Source organism: Meles meles, chromosome 1 (genome assembly GCF_922984935.1).
Source record: "Meles meles chromosome 1, mMelMel3.1 paternal haplotype, whole genome shotgun sequence".
In the NCBI taxonomy this organism is placed as follows: domain Eukaryota; kingdom Metazoa; phylum Chordata; class Mammalia; order Carnivora; family Mustelidae; genus Meles; species Meles meles.
Genome location: NC_060066.1, coordinates 173,842,765 through 173,864,785, shown reverse-complemented (window position 1 = coordinate 173,864,785; position 22,021 = coordinate 173,842,765). Strand labels below are relative to the sequence as shown.

The window sequence follows — 22,021 nt, the reverse complement described above, 5'->3', positions numbered from 1 at the left end:
CATCTCATTTTGGTTTTCCACATTGATCCAATTGTAGCACTTCCTGGAGAGAGCTATGTTCTAATCAGCAACATCAGGAAGAGAATTGGACAAAGCAAAATGAGAAAATGCAGATCTTCTCATGTCATGTCTCTTTGAAAACAGTGAATACATTCTAAGTTAGGAGGCAATAGAAGCCACCATCTAACTTTTAATAGTTTTTTTCCTGTGATGGACATGAACAGGAAACATAGAATGAGTCCTTCATCTATTCAATAGGTGCACGATTTCTATTGAGGTGAGTAGCACAATTTGACTTTGTTCCCTGCCCCACGCGGTAGTGCTGACCTTCAAACCTCATTAGTAGGCTATTCAGTAAATCTCCACCGAATGGTGACTCAAAGGAGAAACAATCTGGAGACCCTAAATTACCTAACATTACTTCCCGTTAAGAATTTTCTCCTTAAAGTTGCTGGAAAGCTACCGAGTTAAAGCAGCCGTGCCGATTCCCCAAAGGTAACGGTTCAGACTCCTACTAATTGAAAAGGCTGCAGTTGGCAAAAAGGGAAGGAATCAGTCCTTTAAAGCGAACTCTGGACTACATATCGTCACCTCTCCAAAGCCAGAAAACGAAACATGTGACACGCTAGCACTGCCTGGACACTCGGGCCCAGGGTGGCTGCAGGAGCTGCCAAGTCCCCGCCTACTCTTGCTGCTTCTGGGTTGGGGGCGCTTGGGCGGCCGGAGGGCGAGGCAGCTTGAAATAGACCTTGACCGAGTCACAGATGAACCACTGCAGCGCCATCAGGGTGCCGATCATGATGATGCAGGCGAACAGGCCCTTCCAGACGCCCGTAAAGCCCAGTCCGCCAAGGCCGTGCTGCCCTTCTCCTTGTTCAAAACGGACCCGACGGAGCCGGTCGGGTGGGACACGACGGCACAGAAGATGCCGGCGATGTAGCCGGCCACGAAGGTGACGGCCAGCTGCTCGGCCTTGGTGCACTGGCGCTGGGGCTTGGAGACCACGTACTTCAGAGGGCCTCCACCGTGCGCTGGAAGCAGGCGAATTTCATCATGGTGTAGGGGATCTGCCGCAGCCACAGCCGCGCCACGCCCTTGTAGAAGGCCCATGCGCCCTCCTCGGCGTACATCCGCGTACGGGCGAAGCCAGGCTGCGTCTGCATGCGCACCTTCACCGCCTCCATGGGGGCCAGCGCCACGTAGGCGAAGAACTCGGCGCTGGCCGACGCGGCCAGGTACAGGCTGGTTCTCCACTCGTACGCCCCCTGCGGGCCCAGCAGCTCGCTGTAGCGGATCGTGAAGACCTCGTAGAGCCCGAACTTGAACAGGCCCTGCAGGGAGTACCCCAGGAGGCTCGGGGCCCAGCCTCGGGCCAGGCCGCACAGCCAGTCCTCGCGCACCGTCGCGCGGAAGCCGCTGAGGATGCCCTTGTACTTGCCGGGATCCGCCTGCATGCGGCACTTGACCAGGTCCAGGGGCATGATGGCCGTGTGCGTCAGCCCGCAGCTCAGCATGCCGCCCAGGCCGCACAGCAGCAGGTACCTCGTGGAGCCGTACTCGTAGCTCTGCTCCTCCTCCTCCTCCCCCGCCGCCACCGCCCCCAGAGCCTGCCCCGGAGCGGGCCGTGCTTCCCGTCTGCAGGCCTTGGTAACCGTCAGCGTCACGCATGATCGCGCCGCTCCGGTCACACACTTTGCTCTCCCGAGCTCTTCCCTCGCGGGGGCCACGAAACTAGTGCGTGTGCGTCGTGCGCTTCCCCAGCGCGCCCGCTAGCCCAATGGTCGAGTCAGTCGGTGGGTCGGTGGTGGTGGGCTACAGGTGCAGCCGCCAGGCTTCTTCTGCCCAAGCTCCAGATGCGCCTGCGCAGGCCCCACTGGCGGGTGAGGTGACGGCCCCGAGTCCCGCTCCCGGGGGAGGGGAGATCAAGGAGGATTGCCCCTTTGCCCTTCACCACCAGGACCGTCCTCCATCCCTCCCTCACGCCTCCAGGGCCTCCCATCAGTCCTCCCTCACCTGAGGGGCAGTGGTCCCTAGGTCTCACCTTGAGCGGTAGGTAAGGCTTTGCCTGCCCAGGTGGCTTCTGTCCAGCCCGGCTGCCTAGTCTTCTACTAAGATGCTAAAGAAATAAATCAACAGGTACAAACAGGAGTACACACAGGAATAGGCAAGCAGATAGATCAGGAGTTGGACGAGGGGACGAAGCGTCGCCATGCACTGCTGCCTTCCTGAGGGGCCTTTCTGGAATCCGTGCCCACTTAGGACAATGGTCATCTCCATGGCAACGGAGTGTTCTACGGAGGGTATGGCAAGAGAGAATCGGGAACGTGGTGTTGGAGGCCAGTCCTGAGGCTTCTGGCCTAACATTCTCATATGTTAGATAAGGACGACATCTGCCCCCAGCACTCCCACTCCACGGCTGTTTCCTGCCAAGAGTTGCAGTGAGGACCTACGAAGCATGGAGGTACTCACTAAATTGGGGGGGACAGAAAGTCTGTTGATTATTTTCATTCATTAGGTATTTTTTCATTGACTACTAAGCCCCTGACATAATTTTGGAGTTCACAAAGTGAGTCAAAACCCTCACTTCCCTGAGGGAGCCTCCGGTCTCACTGTCCTGGGAAATGAGAGCTAAGGGATTCCACTGGTAAATCAGTAGCATCCCTTCATTCATTCATCCACTGTGTGTCCTGCTGTGTGCAGAGCTGGGGGTTTAAGAAAGAGCTAGACATATTCCTGCTTATATCTAAACAGGGAGATTTAAAAATCGGCATTGTGTGGTATGTAGTATAATAGGGGTCTGAATAAAATTCTGGATGAACAATGAGGGAGCAATAATACTGCATCATGAGGTTGAGAAGACTTCCAAGAGGAGATGACAATGTAGCTAGGTTTTGAAGGATGAGTAGGAGCCCATCACTCACATAGAGTAGATGGAAAGGTAAGTCCAGGTTATGGGAAGCATGAATAACATGAACTACTGAGGAGAGGTGAGTAATTCAACATGGTGGAAACTAGCCAGGGTTGAGTCTGGAAAAATAGAGTTGGGTCAAATTAGGGAAAGCCTTAACATCTTGTTCAGCATCTTGCCTTTTATGCTCTTGGGAGGCCAGCATTTCTCAAAAGTGTGATCCATAGACCGCCTGCATCAGGATTACCTGGAATACTTTATTAAAATCCAGGATCACACCCCAGGCCCTCTGAATGAGAATCTCTGAGGGTAGGAATGTGCCATTTTAATAAGCTCCCTTGGATGGATTCGCTATTAACTTCACTGAAGTTTGAAAACCACAGTATGTGGATGAGGGGAGGTCAAAGTTTTTTTTTTTTTTTTAAAGTTTCTCTGATCAAGAATTTAGTACTTTTATCTGGAAGTAGGTGTGTATACAACTCTGCAAATTCATCATGAAGCTGTACACTTAAGATTACTGAACACTAGACACTTTATGTATGTTATACCACTTTTTAAATTGGTGGTATAAAATTCTAATCACAAACTGAAGATGTTGGCCATTTGGAGAGCAGAGGCAGATATAGGTTTTCTCGATCACCCAGTCTTACTGAACTCCTGTCCTTACTGTAATCTTACACCAGTGTTAAATTAATTAAACAAAGCAAATAGACTAAGGTGGCTTTAATGCTTTAGCAGTCTATGTAAGGAAACCAAAATCTAAGCCTTCAAATCTATCAATGTTAAGAAATTGAAAGCCAAGGACAGCCAATCACAAGTGACCAGCTGGGCTTTTCCAAGTAAGGCAACCACTTAAGCAACAGCCTATCCAAACAAATCATTTCTTTGGTCTGTTTTGGCATCTTCTACTTCCTGTCATTGGAGGCTTCTAGCTACTTCCGATTTGGTTATTGCTGCCCAACTGAAATTGATCTTTGCACTAATAAACTCTTAAAACTTTTAATATGTCTCAGTGTATCTTTTAACATCGGGAATTTCGGTGTGAAAGAGAAGATTCTCTCCTTGAGTCATAAGAAAACAACAAAGTGTTAAACTATCTCATTCTGAATAAATCAGGATTCCCAGAGTCTGTTCCTGGGAATATTGTTCCACTCGAAAAATGTCAGTGGTTGGTCAAAATGTTTGAGGAGCATTTCATACCAGAACCTACATTCTCAAGTGAAGCGATAGCATGCCCGAGCGGGCAAAAATTAGTTCATAGGGAGCAAAAAACTAAACTCAACCTATTCACCAAAGTCTTATTCCTTATAGTTAGTCTGGCAGAAGGTGGGGACAGGTGGATGGAAAGGGGAGATGAGGGGATTGTCTAAAAAGGCTTCTGGAGGCAGAGGGCTAATAATGAATAACAGGTTGAGAACACAGCACTAGCGTTTCCTGGTGGAGATTCACTGGACTCGTGAACAAACTATGGAGTGAGAAGTTCCACAGTAAAGAATTTTTTTTTTAAATGTTTATTCGACAGAGAGAGATTACAAGTAGGCAGAGAGGCAGGCAGAGAGAGAGGAAAGTAGGCTGAGCAGAGAGCCCGATGTGGGGCTCAATCCCAGAACCCTGGGATCATGACCTGAGCCGAAGGCAGAGGCTTTAACCCACTGAGCCACCCAGGCGCCCCCACAGTAAAGAATTTTAACATTGCTAATGTAGGGTGTCCTAATTTTACTAGATTTCAGAACCCCTTTTGTATACGATACCTAGTCACATGTCACAGACGTATTCTTCCATGGAGCATGTTTCGGGAAATGCTGAACTCTACCAAATATAGAGCTTAAAGAAAATAAAGAATAAGGAAAGGCCAGAGTAATAATAGCAGGTACAATTTACTTATACCTCTATTTCCTAAACGTATAACGTAGATTTTTGTTTTTTTTTTTTTTTTTAAAGATTTATTTGACAGATAGAGATCACAAGTAGGCAGAGAGGCAGGCAGAGAGAGAGAAGGAAGCAGGCTCCCAGCTAAGCAGAGAGCCCGATGCGGGGCTCGATCCCAGGACCCTGGGATCATGACCTGAGCTGAAGGCAGAGGCTTTAACGCACTGAGCCACCCAGGCGCCCCGATTTTTGTTTTGTTTTAAAGATCTTATTTATTTGAGATAGAGCAAGAGAGAGAGGGAGAGGGAGAAGCAGGTTCTCCGCTGAGCAGGGAGCCCAACACGGGGCTCAATCCCAGCACCCTGGTGGGATCACGACCTGAGCCGAAGGAGCCACCCAGGCGCCCCATAACTTGGATGTTTTCCTAACACGTAGCATGTGTCACCGGCTACTTTATGAAAGCAGAGGTTAAATCAGTTTATCTCATTCATAGAAGATACATGTTCTGTACCACTAAAATATTGGTAAAGAAAATATACAAGTTGAAGGAAGCAATTTAGGGATCTTCACTACCAAATTTTTTCACATTTTATTTTCTAGCTGCATGACCTGAGCCAAGTTATTTAGCCTCTTCTTGAGCTTCGTTTGTTTATTTTTTAAAATCTGTAATTAGGGTTAATTATAACTACCTTTAGAGTTGTTAAAAGGTGAGATAATGCACACAAACTACCTGGCCTCGCGCCTTGTATGTTAATAAGCATTCCACGAATGCCAGTTTTTATTACTCTCCCACCTTTTCTGGCCCTCATTGATCCTCACAGCATTCACGTTTCTGTGATGGCCCAGGCTCGGCTCTTTCCCCTCCACTTGAGTGAATGATTTATTCAGTTAACTAAATTCCCACTAACTGATGGTTTAGGGCAGGGACTGAAGAAATCAGAACTGGCAGGGATGTGAACACCTTTGACAGTGCCCCAGGATGTCACAGCATCAAATAAATAGGACAGAGATGGCTCACCTGTGACCTAACAGCCTGTCAGAGCCACAGACAGGAACGGGACAGACACAACAGGGCAGCCTTCCTCCTCTTCCAAACTGCCCCTCCTAGGCTAGTGCTTTATTCAGTTGCATTCTAGCCCCCCACTTTTCCGTGTGTAGCACTGAAAGTCCAGCAAACCGAAAGCGCTCTCAGTCCCGGGCAAATCAGGATGGCTGGTCATGACACTTTCATGAGTCCCAGCTGTGCCCAAGGCCTCCAGCCACTGCTAGCATGCTGTGGCGGAAGAATCACTGGCTTGGAAGCCAGGCATACCTGGGTGCAAATCCTGGCTCGTTCCATTTCTAGCTACATATTCTGTAAATGTTATCTTTCTTGAACCTTAGTTTCTTTATCTGTACACTTCATTCTAGTCTTTCCTGAATTTGTGATAAACTTCGTATCATTGTTAAATTAAATGACAACACAGTGCTTGCAACGATGTAGGCCCTCAGTGAATGCTAGGTTTTTTTCCCCCTTCCTGACCTCCTTATACTTGGGAGAGTTTCATTATCTCCTGGGGTTCCAGATGTCTAAAATATCCCTGCAACAAGTTTCGTGGAAGGGTGGTGGCCGTCAGGCAGTAGGGGGCGCTGTTGTCGCTATTCCTCTCTTCGCTCCCCACACCAAAGCAATAAAGCTTTAGTAAACCACCGATCAAAGGTGGCTAAACTCTAAACCCACACTTGGTTTGAACTTATCTAAATGTGTCCCACATGCCTGCAATAACGCTCAGGGTGTATCTGGATGATTTTGAATCTTGTACATTTAGTTTGTAATCCTCCTCACTCCAGGAGGTTTACGCTGTGCGAGGAGGTCAGATGTTTGTTCGTAGAATTATTTAACCCCAATCAACTAATTATTCTGATGAATTGTATGCCTTTTTTCTTTTTGCTTGACCAGACTGGAAACAATGACAGGCATTCAACTGAGACTTACTGTAAAACTTGAACAGACTGGGAATTACGGAGTTTCTTAAACTGTCTCTGAAAATAAATATTTCTGATTTATCTGGCAAGTTGCAGGAGGAAAAAGCAAACTCATTAAACTAAGTAAGTCTAACCATGTTTAAAGAAAATGTTGTGGGAGGTAATATTCCCTAGATGTTTAGATGAAAACTGTTCATAGCAAATCTTCATGCCTTTTTGTTTGTTTGTTTAAGGAATTATTTGTGCAAAGCAACATTAGTGCTCCCAGGGTTGCAATTGTTTATCTAGGGTGGGTTCTGGGGCAGAAGGGTGTAAATCAAACAATTTTTTATTAAATTTCTGAAGTTCTTAACAATATTAAATGTCCAAAAGACTTCATTTATCAAGCAGCATGTGTATGATTTATCCAAGCCCTCTGGTTGGGATCTTAGGAGACTCAAAAGGGCTACACAGGAATGGTGTAAACTTAGTATATAATGACATCCTTCTTTCTTTTCTAGTTCGCAGAGTTTTTCCCTAGTAATTTATACCTGACAAGATAAATATGAAAATATGAAAAAATAAATATGAAAACATTCCTATAAAAATGAATCAATACATCTGAAGATTCAAAATAGAAACCAGAATTTTATTAGACTCTTCTAGCTGGTATCTTCTAATAGGTTAATGTTTCCAATTCTAAAGCATGAGACAGAGTTTCAATTCCATTAGAAAGGCCCTCAGTGACAAAAAGCATATTCACGTAAGTGAACATAATCTAACCAGTGCGAGGAAGGGACTCGTTGAAGTAGCCTACTACACGCGGCAGTGGTGTAACAGCTTGAATCAGAGCTACCGCTGAAAACCCGCTTTTTGGAAGTGGAAGAAGGCCTGCACAGACCAATCTCTCTTTCAGTGCTGTCCAGTAGAAATACCATGTGGGATATATACGTATTTTGAAATTTTCTGGTAGCCATATTGAAAAAGTGAAAAACCACATTAAAATACAGTATGTCATTTAACTCAAAATATCATGATTCCAGTATATCATCCATACAAAATTATCAGATATTTTCCATTCTTTTTTATACTATGTCTCTGAATTCTGGCATGTATTTTATATTTTTAGCACATCTTAATTTGGACTGGCCACACTTCAAAGTGCTCAACAGCCACATGGGAGTAAAGCTATGGTATCAGTCAGCTGGGTTTAATCTATGCCTGGAGAGCCCGGAGCCACCCGGAAAGGTGGAGCAGCTGAATCTACTCTCCTGGCTGGAGGCGGGGATACTATTTCTTTCTCTTCGTTTCCCATTCCCTTACCCCTCCTCCTCTTTGGTATCATGTAATGTATGCTAACCATGTGCCAGATACTAGACACTGTGCTGGGCACTGTAAATGCATTATAATCCCACAAGAGTCAGAGATCTTACTTTATAAAGTATAAAGTAAGTGAAATAACTAAATAATGACAATGAGAGCATAATGGTTGAGAGAACAGACTTGGGAGCTATTCAGGCATGTTTCTGCCACTTCCTGTACACCTTGGGGGAAGGCATTTCTTAACTTCTCTCAGCCTTGGTTTTAATATCTGTCAAATGGACATAACAAAACACCTCCCTTATAGACGGTTCTGTGATTTAAATGAGACCATGCCTGTGTTGGGGACAATGTCTGTATTTCAAAGTTTCTTCTGGCTGGTCTGAGAATTAAATTGACATGAGACAGATGAACAGAAGAAAAACAAATTTAATTTTGTATTATGGGAACCCTCACATATATGAGGGGTTTAATAATGGAAAAGTTAAATGAGGTATGTGTACCTTCTTGAGCTAAGGAATGGGGTAGGGGGCTGGGGCTTCAAAGGGGAGGAGGGCAATAAGAGCAGCTTAGTAATTAGGTGACTGCCCTGCCATACAGATGAATCATTCAGATAAAACTTGTCTCTGATAATAATTCTTATTCTGGCAAAACCCCTCCGTTTAGATTCTTCTAGGTATTTAAGGAAGCATAGAAAGTTTCTCTTAAACTGGCAGGGTTTTGATTACCTTCAGCTCAAAATAGTTCAGATGCCAAAGTAGCACATTTTGGGGAGACTTGTTCTGAACCCCTCGACCTGCAAAGCTGTATTCACTCATTATATATTAATATCATTAAATGGGATAGATGTGGGGGTACTTTATAATTTGTAGCACATTATACAAATATTACTAACGCTTGTACTACTGAGGTGCAAAAAGGTTAAGTGATCTAGCCAAGGTAACACAGCTAATGAGCAGTAGCCAGGTTCTCACCCAGTTTGCTTGTCTCTAAAGCAATTATTTCCTGCCGTTTGTTTACAGTTACGATACGGACTAAATTTGTACTGATGCTGTGACATAAAATGAAAAGGTCTCTTGAAAGAGAAATTCTTGATATCTGCGTGCTGTTCTCTTAAAAGCAGAAGTCAGGGGGAAATTCTGGGTGTTTTATTCTGTTTTGTTTTTTGTGTAAATAAGAATTTACTGTTTTAAAAAACTAGACAAGGTACATATAGAAGAAGATTAAATTTAATTTCTTTGTTCCTTTCTTCTTTTTGACTCTCATTTTAATAGGGAATGGTGCCTTGCATATATTGGCATTAAATTCATGCATGTTGTACTAAACCAAATTTGCATTTTACTGAAGGAGAGAGATACTAAGGCTATTATTCCCTATTAACAATGTATTTATAGGGACATGTGTTTCTCATCTTTTAAGACAAAAAATTTCTTGAAATTTGACAGTATTTGTAACAGTTTCTGTGGGTAAAAAAATTTCTTCCCATCAAGTTAGCAAGAAAACAAAACAAAGGTCAATGCTATACGGTCTAATTCAGTTAACTGTACTCAAAATGTTGAGTATGCCCTCTCTGCCCAGATTGTATACTTTCCATTTGTTCCAGAGGATTGTTTATTCTAGTCTTTACCTACAAAACCTCTCCAACTGCTTTCCTGTTTGATTTCATCTTGTTCTATTTTTCTGTCACTCTTTTGTCTTTCCTCGCTGCTGCTTTAGGACTCCTAGGAGATTCCTAGGAGAGGTCACATGAACCAGTGAGCAGGGATGCAGGCTTAGGAGAATCAAGTGGCTAGGCTAGCACAGTGTTAGTCCAGGGCCATGGCTAGCCTCCAGTGCATGCTCCACCCACAACAACCTCCCCAAAGAAAACCATGTTCCACTCCATTTTCAACTTGCAATACCTATGTGAGTCCTAGTTACTTATTGTTCTACTTTCTGAAAGAAAGCCAAGGTCGGGACATGTCTGGATATGTAGTTTCAGTTTGGCCTGCCTCTGCCATGTCATTTCTTCTCCTTAATCTTAGATAGTGACCCCTGTAATTTCTCCCCAATGACTCCACCATCTGGCTACTGTTTAACTTCTATACCTTCTCTTTCTCTAATCCTGACTTTACTAGAACCACACTGCAGGCCTTCAAACGTGCTCTTACCTCTGTCTGAGACACCTGTCTCCTGCTCCTGTCCCTGACTGATTCCTATTCAGCCTTAGCAGGGAAACCAACCCCTCAACAAGCTGGTTTTTCTCTTCTCTTCTCCCCTCTTTCTTCCTTCCCTACCATCCCTCCCTCCCTCCCTTCTTTTTCTTTTCTTTTTAAAGTAAGCTCCATACCCACTGTCAAGCTCAATGTGAGGCTTGAAATCATGACCCTGAAGATCAAGACCTGAGCTGAGATCGAGAACTGAACACTTAACCAACTGAGTCACCTAGGCACCCTGGGAGCTGATCTCTTGATCCAGGCTAGGCCCTCATATGGGTTCCCACAGCATCCTGGTTCTCCCCGCCACCCCGACTCCCCAGCTTTCATTTGGAATTACTTGTTTACTGTCTGGTTTGCCAACTAGAATGTATGCCTAAAGGTAAGGATACTGATTTTTTTTTTATTTACGTCTGTGTCTTATACTTGGCACATAGTTGGCACTCAGTAAATATCACCTGTTGGAGGTGGAAAGCAACTGAGCAGGGCATCTTAGGAAGCCTCCCCAGGCTGCTACACCCTTCATGGCCTTTGCCCCAACTGTAATGGAGTATATAATAAGACAAACATTTCTATTCATCATCCAAAGCGTTCTTGGGAAGAGCACTATATTTGTTTAGAAGAATTATTGAAATAGCTGATCTATGGTTCAGAATATGGACTTTGAGGATAGATTTCCTGGTTTTGAGTCATGGTTCTGCCACTCAATGGCTGGAAAACCTTGGGCAAATTACTTCTCTAGGCCTCAGTTTCTTCATGTGTAAAGTGGTGGTGAAAATAACAGCACCCACCTTAAAAGGGTTGTTGTGAGGATTATATGAATGAATACACACAAGGACTGAAGAATTACTGCATACAGAAACAGTAAGTGCTCGTTGTTATTATTACTATTAGTAAACCATTAGGGTCTGGGTGTGAACCAAGATTGATCACCAAATTCTGCTTGTCAGGAGAGTGGTTCTGTTCACTGTGGGCTTTCTGTTTTGTATGTTTGGGGAGAGTTGCTGAAGCCAAGATGATTTACTGTGCCAATTAGAGATGAGATAATTTTGACATTGGCAGGAGAGGGAGGCAAGAGCCATTCTGTACATTCAACAAATATTTACCAAATGTCTATTTTGTGCTAGACATTCCAAAAAAATCAAGAAGGGAGAGAGAAGCTAAAGAGTCTGGGGGGACTCAGGGGGTGTGGGGGGCAGATGAGTTTCTCTCCAGTGGGTGCAGCACAGCAAAGGAGGATGTTGAGAAAACAGAAGTACTAAGGCAGGAAAATAAAGCATCTGCTATAGGATGTATCATGTAAATCCTCCCTTCCATCCCCTACAAAATCTTCAATAAAGTTTTCATTGCTCACTGGAGAGAGCTTGAAGAAGGGAAAGATAGCAGATATCTGGGTTATAACTGTTAGGGGAAAGAAGCTATAGACAAAAATCCCTTCCTTACTCTTGTGTACTCCCAGTAAGGAAGGATTACGGTGCATGCAATATTTAATGATTATAAACAATACCTCCATGAATTGTATAATACAAGACTCTTTACAATGAATACGAATTAAACAGTACCAATAGTAACCATATAACTGAAAAGAAGAGGCATTATTCAAGACAGGAAACCTCGGACTTTGAGGGAAAAGGAGTCTCATAGTTGGGAGTCGCATATGACCACCAACCAGCCCCTTTGTGGTTCATTAGTCGTTGCTGTGATTCCTCAGCAGCAATGACTTGTTATTTTATAAACCACTGGTTAAGAGGATGCAGGCTTTCTTAAACGTAAATATCCTAAGGTTTAGGTATGGCAGAAAAAAAGGGGTCAACCATATACTTATGGCTCCCATCCTTTTATGACTTCCAGTTTTTTACTTTTTCCATCTTTTTTAAGAATTTGAAAACTTGTATATAACAACATAAGGAAATAACAATTTAAAGAAAAGTATTTCTTTAAAATAACAATTTAAAGAAATGTACATATTTCTTTAAAAAAAGCAGGAGCCTAAGAAGTAATCAGTCAGCAAACCAAATAAAACAAAACTATCAATTTGCCTGAATTTCCAAGAGTGAAGTAAATAAAGCTCTGTTGGAATTTACCTACACAAATTGAGACTTTCCAGGGAAGAAAGAAACAAACTAGTCTCTTTTTTCTTTTTTCTTAGATTTGTTTACTGTGTAAACCCTGGGGTTTTTTCATCTTATAATGTGACTACTGATTAAAAAGATATACGGTTGTTTATTAATGTTCTCAAGGCATGATGCAAATTCACACCACCTTGGGTATATTTTGCCCCTAAAGTTCTGAAGTAAATATGGAAGCATTTTGTAGTTAACAAGGCCAAAATATGTTAATTCAAATAGTTGGCTTTGAATAGGATTTTCCTTTAAATCATTAATAGGAAAATGAAGAGAGCTTGGGTGGTCAACCATGAAATGTAAATGAGAGTAGTTTTCTTTTTTGTCTCATCTGTCTATGTTATTTGATGTTAAAATTTAAATTTGATAATGTGGAATATGACCTTATCATGAAACAATGCAGCTTATGCCCCAGATTTTTTGACAGCAGTATTGTAACTATGATTTTTAAGTATCATTTTCAAATGAGAAGTTCAGTGAAAAAATTAGACATTTTGAATTGGTGGAGTCAGAAAATGAGTTTCTCTGTCCTTTTATCTACAGGACCATATTTTTTAAATCAAAAACTAAGATAGAGGGTGTTAGAGCAAAGCAGAGACAAACCTATATCTCTTTAAATGGATGTAAAATCACCAGTGAAATCCCTAAAGGGCCAAATAATACAGGAAGCGTATACTTTTGCCCTCTTATTAAAATGAGAAATATATTTCTTTAAAGCAGAAAAGGACTTTACAAACCTCTTTTCAGCTGTGGGTTTCTAATCAGCCTCAGAACGGCAACTGTTCCCCTATTGTCAGGCCGCTGGTGAGAAGTGCAAAGGAGCCACCCGTAACCAAGAGTTCCAGAAAATCAAGGTGGACACCAAGCCTCGCTTCTGCCATTCTGCTACCAGGAAAAAAATTTTAGAAAGAGGTCAGTTTAAAACACACACACATTTTAGCCAGGTTTTAAGTATAACTACCTCCTTAAATATACCTGATCCTATGATTATAATCTTTTCAACGTAGGTGTCAGTGACCCATTTCCCCCCATTTTTTGGACTGGAGAAAAATAAAAAAGACCTGAGTGTCACACATTTCTATCAAAAAAATGAATTAATTTGTAGCCTTGGAAAACTACGAAGTTTGTGCCAGTTTCCAGATGACCCAAGATTTGGGCTGCTTTACAGGGGTAACTAAATATATGGCAAAGTTAAGAATGATAAAAGCTCATGTTAAAATATGCTGTGTAAAGTATGCTTTACTTTGGAAGGCATCGACAACAGCAATGCACCATTTGCCAGAAATGCATGACTATACCAACAAAATTCTTGTTATTAGGGCACACCCATGAGCAACTATCACACTGCACTGAGCTCTTTAGAATATTCTGGAAGCATCACTGCGAGCCACTGCTTCTCAGCAGGGGAGGGAAATGAAATTCAGCAGAAGCAGCAACTTTTGGAAGGAAAAGCACAGTTTGCCTCTTAGGATGCTTCTCTCCCGGAATGGGTTTACTGAGAACTCGGTGCCTCCGGAGCTTTAAATCTGTGGACCGTTGACTATCACTCCGCCTCTTTTGAAGTTACAAAAATACCTTCTGTGTGGCGGGAACAGCAAGTTTGGAAAATTAAATGGGTAAAACTTCAGATAATTCAGATGACGTACATGCAATAGCATTCCATGAAGAATTTATTCAACCCAATCCCTTGCATGTAATTAACCAAGACACACAAAGTCTCCAAATTTTGCACTCCAAAAAAGGAGGGAAAATGCAAGGGTCCCGTGCAGCTACCAGGACCTACTGAGAGCCACTTTGTTACAAATGTATCCAAAGTCCCCAGCACCAAAGACTTGTGGGGCAGCGCTCGTCCTGGCTGCACTCGCTCGGCAGCTTCCAGAGGTGGCGGTTGTGCTATGAAGGCAGACCCTGCCAAGCTGGCCGACAAGATGCTGCGTACCCCCAAGTGCTCGCGGTGCCGGAACCACGGTTTCCTGGTGCCGGTCAAGGGCCACGCGGGCAAGTGTCGCTGGAAGCAGTGCACCTGCGAGAAGTGCTACCTGATCACTGAGCGCCAGAAGATTATGGCAGCGCAGAAGGTGCTCAAGAAGCAGGCCTCCGAGGAGGAGCAGGAGATGGCTCTGGGCGCACACGGGCCGGAGCTGTTGTCTGGGGCTGCGGCCGCTGTCCCGGGCCCAAGCCTCCGCCAGCTGCCTCCGCTGGCCGTTTCGGGAGACCGGGAGCTTGGTCCGCAGTGCCGCGTGGCCGTGGGCTTCCCCGAGAGGCCTCCGCGGGGCCCGAGCCCGGGCCCGAGCGCCTTCCAGCCAGTTCTGGGCAGCCGCGGCCACGTGGGGCTGAGCGAACGAGCCACCGTCGCCATGCCCAGCTCCGTGGGGTCCCAGCTTGGGGCGGAGGCCGCAGGGAAGGGCTACCCCGGCCGCTTGGAGCTGCGCAGACCGCTGCGGCCCATGCCCAGCCCGCCGTTCGCCGACTTCGGTAAGATTCCTTGGCCCCGCGTGGCCTCGGCGCCCCCCCACCCCCACCCCGGGATGCCTCTCCGGGTTACAGCCTCCTGGTGCCCCACGCCAGCGGCCCGGGCCACCCTGGATCGTGCCGGGATGGGTCCTTGGGGTGTGGGTGGGGTAAATGCTTTCAGAGGTACTCTTGTTGTGGAAAGCCGTTCTCTATGTACAGATTTGGGTTGGGGGCCATTTTGCAAAAAGATAAAAAGAGAGCTAGAAAGTAATGGGTGGTTCCGGCAGCTTTTAACATAGAGCTTCTTTCCGTCTTGGGAGAAAGAAAATGGCCCCCAATCTCTTAACTGTAGCTTCTCCTCCAGGAAGACGCCCTAGCTAGATGGGCCCTACTGCACTTGCGCACTTCTTCCCGCGTTTTTCTTGAGCTGGTGGCGCCTTTTTCAAGGCGCCCCTGTGGGTGGGCCCGTGCAATGATGACAGCGCATGCGCACTCTTCCCTTTCCAGTTGCTGGAGCTCCTCCCAGCCAACTTCCTTTGGAAAGGCGTGGCCCAGTGCGCCTGCGTATGCCTTCGCACCCTTTTCCAGAAAGTAGGATTGTTTTCTGCACCCCACAGTCGGTCTGTTGATATTGCCTTTTTCCTCCCTTCCTATCATATGCATAAATTACATGGTTCCTTATGTCTTCGTGGTTATCGTATTAAAGCATAGTTTCAAGTCACATATAGATTTGAGGCTCTTTTGGGGGGGCAGACACGTGATTTCTTTTGGTTTTCTCTATGGCAGTGTGGTAGAAAGAGCATAGGAGACTGCTTAGGCACCTTAGTCAAGCTCTTTCCTTCTGTGGCAGTCTCTTCCCTCTATATGAAGGGGATTGGCCTGGATGCTCTCTGAAGGCCAGTTCTGCCTTCTGGAACATTCTAAGAAAATTTAGACCCCCCCAAGAAACTAGAGGGGGAAGACAGACCTGAAACAGCAATCCTAGAAGTTAACTTTCCACAGACATAGTGCTTTTCTCCGTTCCATCTCAACAAGGGGCTGAGCACTTAACCGTTCCCCAACACTAGTGATGAAGATGCAAAAAGGGAAAAGTCACATTTGTTGCCTTCAAGGATCTTGCCTTCATGGGAGGGACAGTGCCGATCAAGGAATCATGCAAATCAATGTATAGAGCTCGAATAATTGATGGTTTTGTTGTGGTCTGAGGGAAGAGTCAGCTGAGTACTGAGGACTTTCTGAGGCACAGTGGGGTTAGGGGGAAAAGCCTTCTAAACTGAGGGAACAGCATCTGCAAAGGCTGTGAGGTTGATGAGAAAGGAGAAGCCACTGGGTTATACTGCATGAGGATGCCGGAGTGGAGGCAGGAACCAGCCCTCATGGGGCTTTATGGCTGTGCCAAGGACTTTTTCTAAGAGCAGTGGGACACGGCTGAAGGGCTTAAAAAGCAGAGGATCAAAAGCATAATGGATGTGGGAGTTCTTTGTAAGTGGCTTTGAGTGTTGTACCGCTACCTTTGTACAGTGATGTGATGCTCTTTTCTCTAGCTCTGTGTGTTTTTAACGTTTCCTTCATTGCTTACCTTTCCAGAGTTCCCTCTGAGCATCAGCTCAGACTGTGTGGTGGGGTCCGAGTACCTGGAGAGAGACCCTTCTAAGCTGTACCCCAGCTGCTCCAACATGCATTCTTACTGCCCATTCCCACCGGGCTACCAAGACGGCTCCCCAACCCCAGGGATCCCCCTGCAGCGGGGCTTCCGGCATGTGTCCTGCAGCCATTTCCATGGAGGAGCCTTGGTAAGTCCCGTCCCCATTCCTTTCCCTGTTCCTTCTTATCCCAGATGCTCAGTCCCAGAAAGCAAACTGATGGGCCAGTCTGTGCCAGGCCCTGAGCACTGGCAGGAGGGGTACAACACTGACCTTGTGCAGTGTACACCTCTCAGAGGGTACACATGTGGGCAAGTCCATTCATATGTAAACAAGTTGGCCCGGCTGTCTGGGCTGTGGCATGTGCTTTTCAGAGCTGGGGGATCAAGCAAGAAGGAACACAAGAGACACCTCAGATAAACCTGGGGGGCAGCTGCACGGTACCCCCGATTGAGTGAGTGACTGCCAGTCTGGACTGACAGCATGTTGGGGCCAGAAGGGCTTTATTTTGCTGAGGACCAGGAAGGATGTCTCACTGTCCCGGCACCACACAGTTGAGGGCAGAGCTAGGAGCAGATGTAGGTTCCTTGCCCAAAGATAGGGGCCCCTTGAAACTTCGGGTGCCTTTCAGGAGGAATTGAATGTTAGTCATGAAAAATAGGGAAACCTTCCACCAAACACCTGTCACCTCAGGAGATATTTGTTGAAAGAACGGATGAGATTTAATCTTTTTGTAAGATCACTGGTCCTAAACTAACTGCGGTGCTCTTTAAGCCTCGAGTTTTGAATACGGAGTATGGAGGAGTCAGGCCGTCCCTGCTGTGTGAGGTACAAGTTGGGGAGACCAGGTTTTGTGGCTTTGGTTACCAGCTCCTTCCAGTCCAGAGTGGCTAAAAGCCCTTTCCCTTTTGGCAGCCCTGAGGTCAATCAGGACTGCAGGATAGTCAGAGGCCTGGGTAACCAGTCCTGACTTGGCCCCATCAGGCTGGACTTGTGGGGCAGGTTTCCTCGAATGCAGCTCAAGTTGATGAAAACGTTGACCACCATTACCGTTCCTCCCTCCCTCAGAGCTAAATGCCTAATCCTGGGTGTTAGATGTTTCTCTTGGGTGGAGGATAGAGAAGAGTAAGGACTGAGCAGCCTTCTTTGTTTAATGTGGAAAGTGATTGAGAAGAAAGAAGAGCACTTGAGGGAGCCTGCTTCCTCCTCTCTCTCTGCCTGCCTCTCTGCCTAGTTGTGATTTCTCTCTGTTAAATAAATAAAATATTAAAAAAAGAAGAAGAAGAGAGCTTGATATTTTCTTAGCCGCAGAGCAGAGCCAGTGGAATTCCACCCCCCCTCCAGATGTGTCCACACAGGTCAGACAAACAGGGCACTGGGTCCCCACTCTGGCTGCAGCCCCAACAGCATCTCTTCTGTCTATTTTAGACATTGTGAAGTTTTACATAAGTCATTTGCCATTGATTCAAGGCAAAAGAGTTTGAAAACCACTGGTCTTGATAATTTCCAAGATGCCTACTGACCCCTGTGTGAGCCATCAGGGTACGCTGTATTACCCCACTGTAGAGTAGAAGACTACGACTCGTGGAAGCAAAGTATTTGTTTGTGGGCTCAGAACTGGGGAGGGAGGGCCTGGGGTTCACATTACATAGCTGGTCAATAACAGAGCAGTCCTCAACCTGGAGCCCTGGCACTCACTGGGGACACCCTTCCTGAGGTATGTCTGTCATGCAGAGACAGAGCAAACATGGCCCTTGACTGTCACTACCACCCCTGCCACACCTGAGCTCTCATGCTGGCCACCCCCATTACAGCCCCAAGGAGAGCATAGTGCCTCCAGCCTTCACACAAAGAAGGGGCTCTGGCCAAGTGAAGCACGCACCCACCGTCTGCTCACACAGAAGCTTGGATGGAGCCTGGCGTCCAGGGTAGAGCTCTGATTGACAGGCTTGCCAGACGGCCTTTGTTAAGAGTGTGATCTCAGTTGGTTTATCTGGGCCTGAGCTGCCACCACGGGCCCCAGGCAGGAGCTATGATCCAGGGAGAGACTTGGCTGAGCAGCTTGGAATTAAAGCACTAATAATCCCCCTTCCCACCCCCTTCACGTCTGGATAGAGAATCAGGCATTTATTTCTGATGCTGTTTCAAGCCCAAGAGCCTATGAACTGCTTTCATCCTTGTCCTGCTGCCCCCTGCCTGGGCTCAGAGATACTCCCCAGAGATGTCTTGAGCCTCCTATTCCTGTCCCTGCCCCATTTGCTGCTTCTTCACTTCCTCTGTTCTCTTCCCATAAAAAAAACAGCACAAGCTTGGAGTTGGACAGACCTGGGATCCAGTCCTGCCTCCGCTGTTTACTAGCCATATGGCCTGGGGAAGCCATCTAACCTCCAAGGGTCTGTCTCAGGTTCTCAGTCTGGCCGGTAGGGGAAAGAGGACCTATCTCACAGGGCCGTTGACAGATTGAAGAAGATGTAATGCATGGAAAGTGCTTGGCACGGGGTCTGGCACGTAGTAGATACTTGAAGGTGGGCTTTCTTCCTTTCCTTGTTAGGAAAGGCTGGAAGAATCTAAAGAGATTTTTGCAGACTGCCTCAAGGCTTTAATGTGCTCATGTGTGACTCACCGATGTGGGGGCAGTGCTTGGGGTTTCTCAAACTCCCTTGTCAAAGGACACTTTTAAGAGCACATAAAATATCTTATAGGACACCAGGGTTCTCCAGAACACAGCTTGTAAAGTGCTCTGAAGTTTCTGGATGCAGAAGTAAATAAGAGGAACTACATCTGAAATTTATTATGATTTTTTATTGCATTCACATCTTTCTCTGTTCAGCGCTAAGCTGTGTAGTCCTCCCTCCAGACACCCCCATTCCAGCCTTAGGGTCCTGCGGCACAAGCACGGCTTCCATGTCCAGAAGAAGGAGTAGCTGCACGAAGGGCGGCCCGCCTAAGCCGCTTTGCTGAGGTCCCCCAGCTGCCCTTGCCTCAGGAACGGCTGCACCACTCCCAGCTCTTCTGTGGTGTTAGAAAAGGGCCTCCAAGGCCCCCTGACTCTCCAGTCTAAGTTCTCAGCTGTACCAGGAAAAGGGACCACAAGGGGTTGGGATGCATTCGGACCCTTCCGCAGCACGAAGCAGTAGAGCCCGAGAGATGGATCCGGTTCCGCCTCTGCCGCTTAACAGTTCTGTGGCCCGGGGCCTGGAGCTTGCCCTCAAGGAACACAGTCTGTCATCGTTATAGTGAGGAGCATCGTGGGGTCCTGAGGGTGGAAGGAGGTTTTGCATCTATGCCTATACGAGAGGGCTCAGTGTGACTTTGTGCCTGAATTCCTTCTTCCCTTCAATCATTTGGTGGGTATTTGCCAAACACCATGTCTCAAGTGTCCTGTGCCCAGGTGTGGGGGCCACACGGTGAATCTGCCTCTTGGGGAGACACTCCCCCCCCCCGCCCCCTATTGAGGAGCCTGAGACCATTTGAGAAGCCTGTCTGACTAACCCTCTCCCTCTCTGGCTTGCCTGCTGTAGGTGCCCGAGCTGGTGGGAGACTACCAGCCCAGCTACTACGTGCCGCCGCTGCAGCCGCCGCAGCCGCCGCAGCCTCAGTTTCTCCCGCCGGGCTTCCTGTCTGCGCTGCACTTTCTGCCGCCACTGCCGCCACCGCCGCCCCCGGCATCCTTCTCTCTCACTGTCCTGTCTGATACGGACAAGGAAACCACTGGTAAGTGGGCTCCAGTCCGCCAATTTCTGGGGAGCCAGGAAGGTTTTCCAGAGCAAGGGGTCCTGCTCTGAAGTGGATGCGGAAAGAAGGGAAATGGAGAGCAGAAATTAGAATGCACTGGGCCCAGGCTTGATCTTTTTCCTTATACACCTCCTTTATTCCATATGCAAGTATCCACAAGAGGGAGTCCCCAGTCCCAGGTGAGAAAACCAGTGGAACCCAGAGAGGCTCTTGCACATGTAAATGGCAGATGGCCGTGCTTGGATGTCAGCAGAACCCTGTCTGGCTCCGGGTGCAATGCTGAGTCCCTCCCCATCCGCGCCCGAGGGCCAGGTGTGCAGGTTGCCCTGCGCGCTGTGTGTTGAGAAGACCGGAGGCGCCTGGCCCCTCTGGCTTGGCTGGGGCCTCTCCAGCTAGGGAGAGATTAGACGCTGAGCCCGGAGCAGCGGCTGGGGCTGGGCTGGGGCTGCTAGGGGTGACTCCTCTGTCCCCGGCCCCTCGGTGGAGAGAAACAGGCCAGGAGCTAGGCCTGTCTTCGCCTCTGTAAAATGGGTGACTGTGACAGTCAACTGACAATCTGGATGTAAAAATGCTTTAGGTTTTCTGTTGAGGGCTCTTGCAGCTTTGAAGGTTCTAGGATTTTTTTCCCTTTCAATCCTTCCCTGAGGCTCCTTACGAAAGAAAAAGAAGTGAGAGACCTGTTGCACACTTGCTATGTGTGAGACGCCCGGACCCGCGGGCTGGAGAGATAATGTGTAGCTTGAAGCATGCCGGCCGCAGAGCCAGACAGCGGGGGTGTGGGTCCTGACTTGGGCCCTTAGCAGCTGTGGGGCCCGTGGCAAGTCCCTTCGGTCCTTGTGCCTCAGCTTCACCTTCTACCAAGGCAGACGGGTGGTCCCCACCTCAAGAGGGGATTCTGAGGACTAAACAGAACATGAGCCCGAGGATGGCCTTAGTGTGCGTTCTTGTTTACTGTTTCCCCTCGTCCCCTTGCTGACGTGATCTATCGTGAGGCAGAAAGACGCTGACGTTCAGAGCCGCGGGGTAGCTGGCTTCTCACCGCCTGGCTGGAGGGTCAGCTGGACTCTGTGTCGCGGGGCCTGGGCTCGGTTGCCAGTGTCTGGACATCCAGCAGAGGAAAGGCAAAGGCAACCTCCACTGGGGCTGGGAGTGGGGAGAATGCCTCACAGAAAGTCTGCATTTGAAAGTAGGTCATTCCCCTCTTTGTAAATCCAGCCCCTCTTCTTTGTCCTTCCCAGACGACCAGGAGCAGGATGCCGAAGTGCCCGCAGCGCCGCCCTGTGAGCCCAGCGAGCCGCCCTCTCAGGAGCCATCTGACTAGGCCCAGGCCCTCGGGCCAGCAGGATGGGGGTGTGGGGTGTTCCAGCTGCGATGTTCTCGTCCGCTTTCGGCCATGTGTAGGGAGGAAGGATAGTGGTGGGTGTAAGATGGCAGTTCATTTCCAGTTCAAGACAGGAGGGAGGAGGGTGATTTCTAAAGTTCTCTCAATCCTGAGATGTGGATTGACCAGGAGCATGGAGGATGGTTAGCAGGGGAAGGCCAAGGCTCTGAGGATCACGGGGCTGGTGGAAGCTCACATTTAGGAATGAATTTAACCAAGTCTGGGTTGTGCGGCTGTTAAACTCACTCCCCGATGCGGTCTTTGATTTCCTCAGGCCCCACTCCAGGACAGGAGGCAGCATCTAGTCCAGCCTTCTGCTTCTGCCTGTTTGGTCCCAACTGGGGGCAGCACAGACACCAAGCCCCCAGCACATCCAGGTGGCCGGTGTGGGCAGCAGGACCCTGGGCACTGACAGCCAGTTCCGCAGTGTTCTTCCCTGCTGCTCTGGC

The 22,021-nt window shown here is 47.3% G+C and overlaps 1 protein-coding gene and 1 pseudogene across 1 annotated transcript; one reads left to right on the top strand and one right to left on the bottom strand.

Moving 5' to 3' along the window:
* Positions 1 to 682: 682 nt before the first annotated feature.
* On the bottom strand, positions 683 to 1,668 carry LOC123956011 (annotated as a pseudogene).
* A 12,586-nt stretch (positions 1,669 to 14,254) lies between these two features.
* Positions 14,255 to 21,512, top strand: DMRTB1 (DMRT like family B with proline rich C-terminal 1). The gene is made up of 4 exons (XM_045997159.1): positions 14,255 to 14,834; positions 16,401 to 16,606; positions 19,978 to 20,170; positions 21,430 to 21,512. Exons 1-4 carry the CDS (start codon positions 14,255 to 14,257, stop codon positions 21,510 to 21,512), a joined length of 1,062 nt encoding a protein of 353 aa, XP_045853115.1.
* The last annotated feature ends 509 nt before the right edge of the window (positions 21,513 to 22,021 follow it).

Excerpts from the sequence above, each read along its gene's own strand:
- DMRTB1 (XM_045997159.1), top strand. The coding sequence starts at position 14,255 with ATGAAGGCAGACCCTGCCAAGCTGGCCGACAAGATGCTGCGTACCCCC. Across the intron at positions 14,835-16,400 it reads CCCGCCGTTCGCCGACTTCG|AGTTCCCTCTGAGCATCAGC; the intron begins GTAAGATTCCTT and ends TTACCTTTCCAG. Across the intron at positions 20,171-21,429 it reads TACGGACAAGGAAACCACTG|ACGACCAGGAGCAGGATGCC; the intron begins GTAAGTGGGCTC and ends TGTCCTTCCCAG.